The sequence below is a fragment of the Leucopleurus acutus genome (genome assembly GCF_964270905.1).
Source record: "Leucopleurus acutus genome assembly, chromosome: 10".
Taxonomy (NCBI): domain Eukaryota; kingdom Metazoa; phylum Chordata; class Mammalia; order Artiodactyla; family Delphinidae; genus Leucopleurus; species Leucopleurus acutus.
The window spans coordinates 60,645,455-60,660,365 of record NC_139153.1 but is presented as its reverse complement, the minus strand read 5'-3'; the positions used below and the strand labels follow the sequence as shown (position 1 = coordinate 60,660,365).

The window sequence follows — 14,911 nt, the reverse complement described above, 5'->3', positions numbered from 1 at the left end:
CCTGTGGAAGAACTAAATTAAGTTAGTAATTTTTTTCCTGTGGTGCTACATCAATAAAAAAAAGAAAGAGAAATGGAAATCAACTAATTGCAAAGGCTCTGGTAAAAGTGCTCTAAGATGGATTCAAACAGAATGAAGTTTCTTTGGGGAGGAAAAACATTTATTTTATGGCTCAATAAACATTTCCCGAGCACCGTCCATGTTGCTGAGTTTTCCGTACGTTCGAGTCTGGAAACAAAAAGATTTAAGAAGCTGTGTTAGAGCTCTTAGTTGAGTGGCATTACAAGACATAATTAACTGTAATGAAGTAGGAGAAGTGCTTTAAAAAATTATTCTAAATGCTAGTTGAAGAGCCAGAGGGGGAAGATCTGCTGAGGAGGGAGGAGTGACATCAGGGATTGCTTCATGTAGGAAGTGACGTTTGCATTGGGTGTGAAGGTGGGGTAGGAGTTCCCCACTGGAGGGAAGTCAGGCTTATCAGGCGGAAGGGGGAGCATCCATTCAATATCAGCAAATGTGATCGGGTGTGACTGTATTCCAGTTACCATTCAGGACCCTGGGAATATAGTGATGAACTAATAGCAAGGCCCCTCCTCCTCAGAGGTGATACTCCAGTGGAGGAGACAGACAGTAAAGAAATTCAGTGTGGTGAGAGAAGGCTAGACAGGAGAAGGGCTAGAGTGAGACTCAGGGGAGGTGAGCACATTCAGATAAGGCGCCGGGGCGTGTTCTGAGGAGCCCTGGTCCTGTGAGATCTATGAAAACAGGTTCTGGAGACAGACTAGTTGAGAAACACCACCCTGGTAAGTCCTGCCCTGAAGAAACTTAAACAATTCTGGACTAAACCAAATCAAACAGTGCATCAGACAAGAAAACCCTCTGCGTTATCACAGGAGTTTTGTGAACTAAAATTCCAAACCATACACCCTGGGAGAAGCTGGACTGGAGTGTGAGGACCCAGGGGCCAGGTGGGCAGGAGGGTCCTGGGTGGGGGTGGAGGCGGGACTGTGGCCTGATGGTTTGTGGCCTTTTGAACCACGATGAGGAGTCTGGGAGCCAGCAATGCCAGGGTTAGATCTGGGTTTTAGGAAAGTTAGTTACTATGGTGGCAGTTCAGAAGCTGTCTTGAATGAGGAAAGGATAAATCAAGAAGCTTTGCAATAAAAAGGGATTGATCAGGGCCTGAACAATGGAGGGGAAAAGATTAATTTTAAAGACCTTTGGAGGTAGAATCAATTTATTTGGATAGCTATGTTTATAGACAATGAAGAGTGACTCAGAAAAATTCTTGGCACATAATGTTTTAAACGAAGGAAAGCACATCTTCATGAGTGGGAAACTTGCCCCTGACCCCCCAGTAGGTGAAGGTCACAACAGAGTTGTAAGTTTTGTGGGAGAGACAGGGGCCAAGTAATAAGATCAAAAGTGTTCCAGACTCTACATCACAACTGTGTTTTCTCTCACCTTCGAAATGAAAATTAGAATGGAGCGGGAAAATATCAGCAAATATCTCCTCTTGAAAGGTTGATTTTTTAGGAAGAAGCAAGCTTGTTATCACTTTTAAATAAAACAGAACATGACCTTGAGTTAGAGACAGCTGAGCCGCGTGTCTGGTTGGTGAGGTCAGCGTCTCCTCCCTGCAGCCCAGGATGGGCAGGTGGCTGCATTCTGCCGCCAGAGAACCATCTGGACCTCATGGCAGGTGTTGAAGTAAAGGCGGAGAGGACGTCTCGGTGGCTGAGAGTATGAGCATCAGAAGGGAGAAGGAAGGGTGGCTCTAAGTTATAAAATGTTATCTATATTTCTATTTTCATATACGTATATATGTGTGTGTATAAGTATAAATATAACATTTCCCACCAGTACTTTGTATCGCATATGTTTGTCAACGGCTGTGATCTGTCACCAATCAAATGAGAAAACTGTTGCCTTATTTGCTCTTTGCCCCTCCCCTGCAAGGATATCTTGGTTATTAGCCACTTAATTGGGATTCAAAACCAAAGAGTAATTTGCCTTGAGGATGAAATAGTCGATGAAGTGTAATTAATGATTTTACCAAACTTAGGAAATACAAATATGATGAACATTTTCTTGTAAAGATGACAAACTGCATTGTTAAAAAAAAACAAAAGAAAAACTAATATTCTTCTTGATGGACTTTAGTCAGCTGATAAGTAGTTTAAGATATAGAGAGAAAAAAGTTAAAGAATATGAGTTACCAAAATATAGTAGTTTAATACCACTATTCCTCTTAATTTTTCTTAGCCTTTTGACTACTGATGTATTAGAACAGTTGTTAAGCTTCACATTTTGTACTTTAGCCTGGAAATATTGGCATTAAAAACCAAACTCGAATTGCCATTTGTGCAATATTCTTAGACCTTCACTGGAATTTTCCTTTAAATAATAATCTTTTGTTTTCATCAAATAAGCCTTTATTTGATAAGATTCTTCAGATTGTCTAATTATATTTTTCTAAAGCCTAATTAGGAAACTTCTAGCTTAGGAATCGGAATTGGCACTTGATTTGCTTTCCTCCTTAAAGAACTGTTAGTTTGGTATTAATGCTGGTTCACGAGGAAACTGTGGTGTGCTGTGGCTCTTCCAGAAGGACCGTGGGGGCTGGAGGGGGTTTGTGTCCTTGCTGGGTGAGCACAGCTGCGGGCTGCGTGGTGACATCTACGGGCCATGCAGAGTGGCTCTGTCTCACTGACCACATTTCTTGGGCTTTCTACACTTTCCTCCCACCTGCTTCTTTCACCATCCTATTTATCTTCTCTTATCTCCGTATATTCCTTCTTCTTGTAGAGTTTTCCACTCTGTGTATATGTGTTTGTCTCTCCGGTTCTCTTTCGAACCCTCCTTTTGGCCAGTCTTGCCTCTGAGCCCCCAGCCTTGGGGAGCTGGCCCTTCAGGACCTCTGCTGGCAAGACAAACACTGTCCAAAAGCACTACTGCCTATTTCCTCATTCTGGGTTTTCTACAAAGTGTTTTTTCTTAAAAAAATTTTAATGTCATATTCAATATATGACTAACACAAAAAATATATGTAAACACGCACATTATGAACTAACTAGCTATGCACCCCTGCCCCCCAAGCAAAGCATATTTTAAAAAACATGGTTAGGTAGGTAAGTTCAACATTGATACATCGTAAAATATTACCACATCCAGTATTTCTTCATTCTTGAGAAAACATAAAAGAAAAATTACAGCTTCAAAGAAAAGCATACCACTTCTGGTTGAACCTAACATCTCTTCAAGCTCACAGTCATCTGGCTATGAGTCCGGCATATCTGTCCACAGCCCAGGGACACAGACTCTTCTGTTAAAACTTAGCACTTTAAAAAAAGGTCACTTGAATTACGACTACACAAAAAATTTAAATTCTGAATGAGACCAACTCTTCCTAAGACCCTGAATTTCAGGAAGGAAGGATGGCTTAGTGATCACAGCTGTCATGCGTTTCAGACGTTACTGTAGACCCCTCCCTGGTCAGCCCGGCCAAGTTGGCAGTCAGCCTTCTCAGTGTCTCTGAGTTCTTCCAGGGCTGTTTAGACATATCGCAGAGAATTGAAGCTTTGACTCCAAGTTCCATTACACAGCCCTCTGGACATCTGTCCTTCTTGGCTTTTGGTGTTTCATTGCCACATTTTGGTTTTTGCTCCTGTTTGACGAACTACATTTTAGTGTCTCGCTCACACCCCACTTCTCCTTTCCCTTCCTGTCGATTGTTAGCTTTGTCTTTCCTGCCCTGGAGTCACCCAACCATCAGCACATGGCACCAGCACCATCCTCAAAATGGACGTACCTGTGGGATATCTTAATACAGTGTTTGCCAGGGGTGTTTGTATCAGAAAATTTAAGAAGAGAAGGTGCAGGGGTGGTCTGCAGTTGTGCTGTGTGCAGACAGCAGACTCACCAGTGCAAAGGCTGAAGTCAGCAGGGGGTGGATGCTGACTCCACGGGGCTTGAGGCCTCACACTCTTACTCATCACATTGCCTAGCGACTAGTAAGTGGTATTTGTGGTGTTTTACATTTATTTTACATGTTAGTTCCTACTGATATGTGGGCATCTTACTGCATTTTATTTAGGAAGTCAGTTGGGGTAGGGAGAGGGTTCTTTACTCCAGAACATGGGGGGACAGGCCTTTGTGGAGTGTTATCACATAGAACATCTGTTTTTCAAAAACAGCCCATGGCCACAAAGTGGGAAATGCTTCTATCTCTAATTGCACCCCTTCTCCCCACAAAGACTGTCAGCACCTGGTCCAGGCCCCCCTCGTCTGTCCCCTAGACTCTTGCAATGAGCTCACTCTCCACCCCGCCCCCAGCACAGCAGGCAGAACATCCTGTGAAAATGTGAGTCGTCCGCTTCACTCCAGTGCTTAGAGCACTGCAGCAGCTCCCTGTTCCACTCAGGAAAACCAAACCTCATTCAGTGTCCAAGACCCTTCCTTGTCTTTTCCTGTATCACTTTAATGTAGATCATAATGGGAAACTAAAGTATGTATTTTTATTTGTTGGATTTCTTTTTAGTAATATTTCTCATTTTCTATCTGTGTTTTATTTATTTATTTTTAAAATTTTATTTATTTTATTTATTTTTGGCTGCATTGGGTCTTCATTGCTGCATGCCGGCTTTCTCTAGTTGCGGTGAGCGGGAGCTACTCTTCGTTGCGGTGCGTGGGCTTCTCATTGCGGTGGCTTCTCTTGTTGCGGAGCACGGGCTATAGGCGCGTGGGCTTCAGTAGTTGTGGCACATGGGCTCAGTAGTTGTGGCTCGCGGCCTCTAGAGTGCAGGCTCAGTATTTGTGGCACACAGGCTTAGTTGCTCCGCAGCATGTGGGATCTTCCCAGAACAGGGCTCAAACCCATGTCCCCTGCATTGGCAGGTGGATTCTTAACCACTGCGCCACCAGGGAAGTTCTATCTTAATTTAAAACATGTAAGTTTTTTAAGGAAAAACTCTCTTAAGGAAAACAAGATCATTCAGTTGCATATGATTTTTCAATTTTTTAATTCTTTCTGCAGTTAAATGGCCCACACTAGACAGACACACTCCCCTATTTTAAGAGGGTATATTTTTTCATCTGAGAAATGAAGACAGTCCCTACTAGTAATACCCAGTCACCTCAGAGCAGTCTTTCTCTCATGTTTCTCCTATTGGCTCACTTACTGTCTCCCTGACCTGTTAGTTGCTATCTTTCTTCTTCCCTCTCTCTTCTCCTTGGGACTCAATTTATCTTCCTCTGAACAGCTTTCCTAGCCAGTGAAAAACACCCTGTTGCTTCTTTTCCCCATTACACCTCTACATCTGTGCAGAAACTTTCATCCACTCAAATGTGCTGCAACATGATAGGTGAAGTTATTTAAGGATAGATAGGCAAATGATTTATTTATGAATTTGCAAGACAACTTCAAATAAAAACTCTTCCTAGAAAGATGAAGAAAAATGTCAGAGGAAAAGTGAATGATTTTCCTTAAGGAAGAGCCTAGTCTCTGGAGTGGAGTAGGGGATGGGGTGGAGAGGGGATTGTTGTGTGATTAATCTAGATTTAAATTTTTGATGGAACCTAAAATTTCAAGGTACATCAGCTTTTCTCACATTCTGTGGCTTCTCTGTCAATTTCCCATAATAACTTCTGTATATGTGTATGTCACCCAACTAGGTATTTTTATTAGTATGGTTCTTATAAGTATTTCTTTATAGCATGTTTCCCAAACATATATATTAGATTATTATATATAATGTTACATATTTATTTTGCAAGGAAGATATCTAAATATACCATATATGTGTATATATATAAACAAGAAATGTATATACACAGAATAAGATGTTAGATTCATTGTTTTGTTTTTAAATAAAGGGAGTTTATTACATACCATACAGTTGGGATTTTTGTCTATTTCTGTGAATTCATTTTCTCTTCAGGTAATTTATGGCATCATTTAAACTTAAGTTTATGTTTGAAGACCTTGCTTCTCCAAAATTGTAATTCATAGATATTCATACCTTGGTATCACTGATGTTTGCCAGTACTCAACTGCAAGTTTATCTCAGCACAGTTTGAATTATCTATGTTTAAAAACATAGGCGAATATGAGCTCAGAATGTTAGAATTACTTTAAAAACTTTGTGACTTTCTTCATTTTAAAAGTTTATAGTCATTCATTTAAAACTGATTTATTTTTCACTTTTGCTGTAATAATTCAAGAAAAGTAGACAGTTCAAATAGGCAGACAGGCAGAATCCTGGGTGCTGTGATTGGTTGGCATTTACACAGGTCTTTCACGTAGGATTTAATAAAATGAGACCTGAAATTTAGAAATGTAATCTATAAGACAGAGAAAAACAGTTCTTTTAAGCATACTCTTGTCAGTATAATGTGATGCCCATTCTGCACTGTAATTTTTTGTGTGTATCTGTTAAAAGATGTAAGCTATATTCAATAATGAGGATAGCAAGAATTTGAGACTTCATGTACATTTCTTTTTGTCATAGGAAGGTCAGCCTTTTGAAAAGGGATAGAAATTAACATTTCTCCAGAATTATTTTTTCCTTCATTTGAGGCTGTCTGTTAATTTCAGCATTTTACTGTGTTTTATGAACAGGCCAAATATATATTCTATTTATTTGTCAGGGGAGGTGATAAAGGTGATAAAACTTTACGAATTTCAACTGTTATTGCAGTCTACTGAGAAGGATGGGAGTTTGTGCTGTTCTGAAGAGATTACATGAAGTAGAATTGGAAAGCAAATTGTATTTACAAAAGATAGGGTGATGTTCCTAATAGGTGGTCAGAATAGACTATTTACTCTCACATTCTGCTGAGCTTTACTAGAAATAACTTCATTTCAGAAAAGGGCAAATCTGATTGAAGGCAAAAGCATTCCCTCTCCACAGATACTCATCCAACGGGTTTACATTAAATTTTTCTGATGGACACACAGCTGTATTTTATGCTGTATCTGTATAAACTGGTAATGTGGAAAGTAAAAATCTAAATAGTATAATTATTGCTTCATGCAGCAACCATTTAGATTACTAGATTTATATCTACAGTTTTGGAAGAGATGTTGCAATATGATATTCTGACAATAACTGTCGAAGTCTTAATACTAGGATCTGTTTTCATCTTGTTGTCAAGGTAAGGTTACTGAAATTCACATTTGGTAGGTCAGCAAGATCACTTACTATCTCTTGTCATCAGTGGTTTAATGCCAACCTAAACAGCTACTGTATGATGTCAACATTATCACAGTGTCCAGGCTGCAGGGGTACAGCATGCTACATGATTTAATGCATTACCTATCTGGAATGAAGATTATGAAAAGGCTGGCAACCAGGAGCTACAGTGGTTTAGAAATTTAATTTCTAATTTTTCTTTCACTTTTTTCCCTTCATTTTAGATTTTGGATTTAGTAAAAGGGACACATTACCATCTAGCCTGTCAGAAGTTCTTTGAGATGACACATAATGTAAGTAAATTTTTAAACTTTATAACCTGATCCTTTGTCTTTTGTTACTCTGTGTTTCATTTAGGATTTTTTGCTGTAGCAGTAGAAACCACTCTAGCTGTTTTCAGTGGAAAGGGAATTATTACACAGTATGAGGTTGCTTATAGAAGGGCCAGGGAATAAAGCTTGGATGCTACAGAACCAGGAATATTGTAACTAAGAGAAGCTACATCCTGAGAAAATCTTACTGTGGCTGCCACCCACCACTCCACTGCTAGGGATAAGACCAAGGGTTGGCAAACTTTCTGTGAAGGGCCAGGTCGTGAAAGTTTGAAGCTTTGTGGTCCACGTGTTCCCTGTCACAGCTGCTTCCATCTGCTGCTCTCGTGCAAAAGCAGCCTAGACGGTGTGTGAAGGTGTGGGCATGCTTCTGTCCCAGTAGAACTTTATTTACAAGAGCAAATTCTGGGCCGGACTGGACCCACAGGCCTTAGGTAACCAGTTCTCAGAGTAGGTCTGGAACACTGGCTTCAGCTGTCCAGAAGAACCAAAGGCTTTTGCCATCTTTCTTGTAGAAAACTGGATGCTTTTACTTGTGGTTGCCAACTCACGTTACCCTAATCTAGTTCTCAAGTCTTGTGTTTATCTGCATGGCGACCTAGGTTATACAGTGGACCCCTAGCTGCAAGAGAATCAGGGAAATGTGTTTGGTTGTTTTCTTGCCAGCCTCCTATACAAAAGGCCTGCTAGTAGGTCCTGAGAGGTGTAAAGCGTAGGTCACAAACTCAGAGGCCTGCAGGGGTCAGGATGATAACCCAAAAAAGTGAAACTACCTGAGATGAACACCACTGAAGAAGTCATGCTGTTAGAGATGTTCACATTGACAAGTTTTAAGGACGTGTGCAGGCCAACAGCACATCTGCAGGTCGACTTAGCTCACAGACCCCCAGTTTGCAAGTACTGGTCCTGTTCATGGCTTCCTAACCCAGGAAAGATAGCCAAGAATGCACCAGACGTCCATGCACCTCTTGAAACATTTTTTTCTCTAAGTACATATGTGCGTTTTTGGAGTCGAGCATTTATCAGGTTTCAAAGGGATTCGTGACCTTCCCAAAAAAGATGCTGCATGTATTGAATTCATCATCAGCTACCACGACGTGCTGAGTTTTTTTTTTTTGGCCTCGCCGCACAGCACGTGGGGTCTTAGTTCCCTGACCAGGGATTGAAGCCGTGCCCCCTGCATTGGAAGCACGGAGTCTTAACCACTGGACTGCCAGGGAAGTCCCCACAATATGCTAAGTTTTATAGTCACTTTTACGTTTTCTAGTTTTCATGAAATAACTTTTCTTTCGTGGTTATATAATTGCAGAATTTCTTACATATTTCATAGCAAAAATATAACATCACTGATAATAATGAAAATAATAATGGTAATATCAGCCAACACCTACAGAACCCTTCACATGTGCCAGGCCTAGCAGTTAGTGCTCTGGACACACTGGCTCCTTTGGTCCACACTGCAGACCACAGCTGGGCACGATTTGCATCCCCATCATGACAAAGCTTAGAGATGCTGAGAGCCTAAGGTCCTAAGGAGTGGAGCTTAAATTTGAACCAGGCTGTCGAGGACCTCATCTAGAGCTCATGATCTAACCCTGACTGCTGTTCTGTAAAACCTGGGACTGTATTTGTAATAACAGCTGTGGAGGCCATTAGTATTTTCCTGTCTAGATTCATGATGCAGCCTTCATAGTTTATGGTGAAAAACAAACAGGCCTAGTGACTCTGCATGATGCCCTAGGGACCACAGCTAGTTAGTGGGAGGTCTGGAGCCAGAACCCTGGTCTGGTCTGGCCCCTGGGTCCAGTCCTCTTACTATTACACCTAACTGTTGAAAATAGTGTTTTTATTTAAAAACATAAAAATTTTATTTTCACACAGTTGAAAGGACTAAACATCAATATAGTAGTAAACAACAAATTCTCATCAGTTTTGTCAGAATAGGAATCTCAACAGATAAGCCACATCTCTTTGGTATTTTCAGCATCATCTTTGCAAACTCTTTCCCTTGTAGACTGTATTCTTTAATTTGCTTGCTCAGCTTGAGAGTTTTAATTTAATATGTGTTCTTAATTATTTGTGGACCCTTTTAATTAAGAAGCCTCAGAACTTTAACAAATTGAGGTCTCTTATTCAACCTCTTACCTTTTTTTTAGAGAAGATATGAAAATTAGATTTAAACACTGAGTTTGTGACATCACTAAAAAGTAAGAAGTGCTTTTTTATTTCTCAAATCTGCTTTTGTAGCATCTCTCCTATTGATTATTCCTGCAAGAGTATTACTACTATAGCCAATTTTTAAAACTTGCCTTAGATTAATGAAGATATTAAAAAGACATATGTCTAAATCCTCCCACATATAGAAGTAGTCTACTTTAAGCCACATATAAATCAAGGGAATAAAAAGGCTGTTTGCATCCACTAGATGTCTCACTATAGATTTTTTGTTGTGAATATGTCTCTTTGCTTATTATTTTTTCTAATTTAATTTAAAAATAGAATCTATTTTTATTTCATGTTGCTGCCATTCTCCTCCCCCCCCAAAAAAAACCTCCTATGTTTATTTTCTTTAGCCTCTGTGATTAAACTCACTTTAATGAGAGTTTTGAAAATGAACCAGTTAACTGATAACATTTACAGCAGTGCTGCAGTGGTTCCATATGGCTTTTTTGGTAAGACCAGCTGCCTCATTCTAAGGTGTCATTGCAAAACCTCTTGATTAAAACCCAAACATCCCATAGGTAAAACAGTATTGCTTCCAGTCCTTCAAAATCCACATTTTCTGTGGCAGAAATATGAGACCTATGTTTGTGTGAAGGTCATTGTGTGCAGAACATGCTCATTCCAAGCTCATGTTTGAGAGAGATTCACTTGGTAGATATCAAAAGTTGGCCTGCTTGAAATCTGTTTTCCTCAGTATTTTTAGGGAACAATGTTTTATATTGAAGTGAATTTTTTTTCTTTTGGCATACTCCATTTGTAAATGAAAACACTAGGCCTTGTGTAGATTAAACTCTGGATTTTAATTGAAAATAGTTTCTTTAGAAATAGATCTCTTTAAGCGCTGAGTCATTCTGAATACTTATTTTGCAAATAGCTGAGCATAATTCTCTTTTCACCATAGAAATCTCTACAAAAATCTTGTTAAAATCTATCACACATTTTCCTGCAATCTTAAACGGTATATACCAAGTACATTTAAGCTTTGTAATCATCACTCAGGATCATTGTGGAGATCAGTTAAAACCCTGAGCCGGGAGCCCCACCGTCTCTCATGCGGGTCACTCACTGCAGTGCCTTCCTGACTCCTTTCCCAGCAGCTGCACCCATGCACCGGCCCAGTTCTTTCCCCTCCACACAGCTGCTAGGGTGATCTTTAAAACAGAAAAACCTGATCATTTCAGTAACCTGCTTTTAAAAAAAACTTTAAAAGCCTTCCCCATCGCTCTTCAGGTGAAATCCAAAATTTATAATGTAGCCTTATACAGGGCTCCATCCTACTTCTTTCTTCTACCAGTCTTGTTTTAGCTCTTTATGGTACTGTGGGTCTTCCAAGATAACAGGACAGAATGAAGATGCATCACAGAATTTCCCTCTCCCATTATTTAACAAAATGTACAAAACATAATAAAAAAATCATCAACCACAAAGAAAAAACATCACCATAGCAACCAAACAAGAAAAAAGGCAAGGAAAGAAACAAGATTCATATCAGACAAAATTGTGAAAATTCTCACTTAGTATTTCCATATCTAGAATGAAGCAAACTGAATATTCCTTTTTTTTTTTTTTTAATGAGGAGTAAAGGAAAGAGCTGCTGACTTTGAAGCAATAATAAATGTTGCATTTAGATGTGGGTAAATCTCTTTCTCTATTCTTTTTACTAAATAATTTTAAAGTAAAATCTATTTTCATTCTATTTGGTTTATGCTTCTCCCCTTCCTCCCTAAAAATCCCTAATTTTATTTTCCTGAGCAAAATGAAAGATACCTTCCTTCAGGCAAAAATAAAAGTGAAAGAAGGAAAACACTCAAAAGAAAGAACCCATCCTAGAAGAAACAATCCAGTAAACAGAAGGAAACTCTTCATAAGTTCATCATGCTACCAGACATCTTAATAGATGTTTGGTAAAATGAGCTTACTTAACAAAATGAGTTAAGAAATGGTGATTGCAGACCTAAGAGAGAAATTGAAAAACATGACATCATACAGAACCATGGTTATAGGCCCTCATTTCAAGACCCCTGGCATTGTTTTAGTTGGTTAATAAAAGTATTAATTAAAATGGGCAGTCATAAAAAAATGTATTTTTTAAACATTACATTTTAAAGGTAAAACATTTGAATGCCATTTGTTTACTAATCTTTTGATATTAAGGGCAGGGTCTTTTGTTTGAATGTAGGTTTGGGATTGGAATTTGATTTTATTTTTTTTCAAAAACCATATGCATACTACACCATCACCAATTTCCAGTTTTGGTTTCTTTAAAGTGGAAAAGGAACTTAATTATAATACAAAGCAATCTGATCTTTCTCCCTATCTTTTGGGAAGTTCGGTTTTGTTTTCTTTTGTTTTAAGTAACTTGCCTTTCCTGAGTCTTTCCAAGCATTTAATTTAGATTTCATAGAACCAACAACTCTTTTTACACTCCTATTTCTTTGGTTTTCCTCATAGCAACCCTATGACATAGCTGCTATTATTACCTCCATTTCATGGGGGAGGAAACTGAGGCATAGTATAAAGATTACCATATTTCATTTTGTCCACACTGAAATCTAATCATTCACTTTAATCCACAGAGTCATCTTCTGTGATAGATATATTGACACTTTTAACAACTTGAAGCAAGGTGTAGAAAATACCCGATATGTAATTAAGTATCACAAAAGGTGCTAGCTTCTTTTTGCATGAAATGACACCACTGTGTTTTTTATAATCTTTATAGACAAGTTTATCTCTAGAAATAATATTTATAATGATATGATTGTAAGTTTGTTTGACTTTCCATAAAACCTCTTAAAACAGATTTCAGAGGAACTAAGTGAGCTAAAGGCCTGAATTCTAATTCAGACAGATCCAGTTTCTAGTGCTCTATGACTATGCCTAAACCATGTAAAAAATCTCTTTGGGTCTCATTTTCCTAGTCTGTACATGGAGAAGATCCAGTTTAAAGTATTCCCTACATCTTTCCAATCTCTAATATTCTCTATTTATAAAAACCATAAAGTCTTCTGATTGAAACGTGCTAGGCAATAAACTTACTTTTCATGGAACACTTTGTAAAATGCAAACTTTATATTGAACCTCCCAGTTTTTTAATGAATTGGGTGAAAAACAATATAATGAAGAAGTTCACAAATGACTCCGTTGTTAATAAAAAATCCTAGATAAAACATTCAGGAAACATTTTGAAATTAAGCAGCAAAGTAGCAGGTAAAAAATTGTTCTTAGTGATCTGAGTAGTAACTCTTAAATCAGTGTGTACACTATCAATCTGCTATACACTGAATTATTATAAAAGTATTGGTCTGGTGCTTCCCTGGTGGCGCAGTGGTTGAGAGTCCACCTGCTGATGCAGGGGACACAGGTTCATGCCCCGGTCCGGGACAATCCCACATGCCACGGAGCGGCTGGGCCCGTGAGCCATGGCCGCTGATCCTGCGTGTCCGGAGCCTGTGCTCCGCAACGGGAGAGGCCACAACAGGGAGAGGCCACAACAGGGAGAGACCACAACAGTGAGAGGCCTGCGTACCACAAAAAGAAAAAAAAGTATTGGTCCAACATGTATCAACAAGTGACTAAAGAGAATCAAGAGAATCCTGAGGTTCTGAAGTAAGTTTTAGAAAAGACCTTGTTTCTGTTTATGGGTCTACCTGTTAAGAAGGTTCATCCTGAACTGTGACGGTAACTTTTAACTCCCTGCTAATCCATTTTAATCTACCATAAGATTACACATATCTTTAATCGCATCACTTCCCTTCTTAAGGAATTTTAGTGACTCTGTGATGCCTACAAAATTAGGTCTAGGCTACTTACCCTGGTTGTCAAGGCTCTCCGTGGTCTGGCCCCAGCCTGTCTTTCCAGCCTTATTTCCTGTTACCCTCTTTCTGTGCCTTTCACAGCAGCCCACCTGCACTACCTGCTTCCCTAGACATTCCTCTTCACCCTGCCCCTGGGATCCTGCTGCTTGATTCACCCTGGACCTCATTATCCCAGCTTTTCACTCTCTCATCTTTCCAAACCCAACTCATCTGGAAAGATCCTCCCTCCTTTTTTCGTGTTTTTCTTTTTTTTAGACAAATATTTATTGGCCAGCAAGATGCCAGGCATTGCTTGGATGTGCCTTTGAGCCGTCTGAGGTGGCAGGTAGGAGTTGGGTGGGGAAGCAGAGCCAAGTGCAAGGGGTCTGGGCTGGACGTACAGCGCAAGATTCGTAACTGTCAGGCGGTGGCTGAAACTCCCTGTGAGTGAAATCATGTAAGCAGTGGTTTGAGTGTTTTGAAAGAGAATCTGTGTTTCGTGTATTGAGTAGGTTTTGAATGAGGTCTGGGCGGTTCTTGACGTCCCTTTATTTGTACTTTTGTTACGTATTAATGTTATACACATTTGCTTGCCTGTACAGGTAGATGATTGTGGCTTTTCTTTGAGTCATCCAAACCAGTTCTTTTTTGAGAGCCAGCGGATCCTCAGTGGAGGTAAAGACTTCAAGAAGGAATCCGTCCAACCAGAAACACCCCAATCCAAACTGAGTGTCCAGAGAAGCAAGGATGCGTCATCTGCTCTGGCCTCGCTCAACTCCTCTCTGGAAATGGATCTGGAGGGACTGGAGGAGTTGCTTCAGTGAACGATTCTTGGGCAGTTGGTAGCCTGTCTTCCTCAATAGTTTTTATTTCCTACTTTACGATTTTATCTTCTTCTTTTTTGTCTGCCTTCTCCCTCCACCCGACCCCCTTTCATCCATCCACACGTTCACGCGCTTCACGGAAGGCCACCTTGCAGGTAAAAACAAAGACCTCGTATATTTTGCTGTGACAAAAGAGAAGAGGAAGAATTTCTTTTGAAATCTAACGCTTGAATGGTGTGATTTAAGTCCCATTTTAGGAGATAAAACAGCTTTCTGGACTGGTTACAGTCCCCTAGAAACAGTACGACTAAGAACAGCTTTTATTTTAACACTTACCACTGTTATGTTGACCCAGGCCTTTTCTAGACCATTTCTGTTAATAAATATCAAAATGTATAATGAGTGTGTCTGCGTGTAATTGTGAGTCATATTATGCCTTAACAGAGGAGATATTACCTCAGCTTTTAAAGTGGTATTTGGGAATATGCAATGTATTGCCAAATCACCAGTGAAGATTTTAAACTGTTCTTCCTTTTTCTCTT

The 14,911-nt window shown here is 39.5% G+C and overlaps 1 protein-coding gene across 1 annotated transcript in view; it reads left to right on the top strand.

Moving 5' to 3' along the window:
- PRIM2 (DNA primase subunit 2) overlaps positions 1 to 14,567 on the top strand; it is a 292,588-nt gene extending 278,021 nt beyond the window's left edge. The window contains exons 13-14 of the mRNA XM_082848562.1: positions 7,418 to 7,486; positions 14,148 to 14,567. Coding sequence (XP_082704688.1) covers positions 7,418 to 7,486; positions 14,148 to 14,369 — 291 coding nt within the window. The 3' untranslated portion in view covers positions 14,370 to 14,567. The remainder of the gene's footprint in view (positions 1 to 7,417; positions 7,487 to 14,147) is intronic.
- The last annotated feature ends 344 nt before the right edge of the window (positions 14,568 to 14,911 follow it).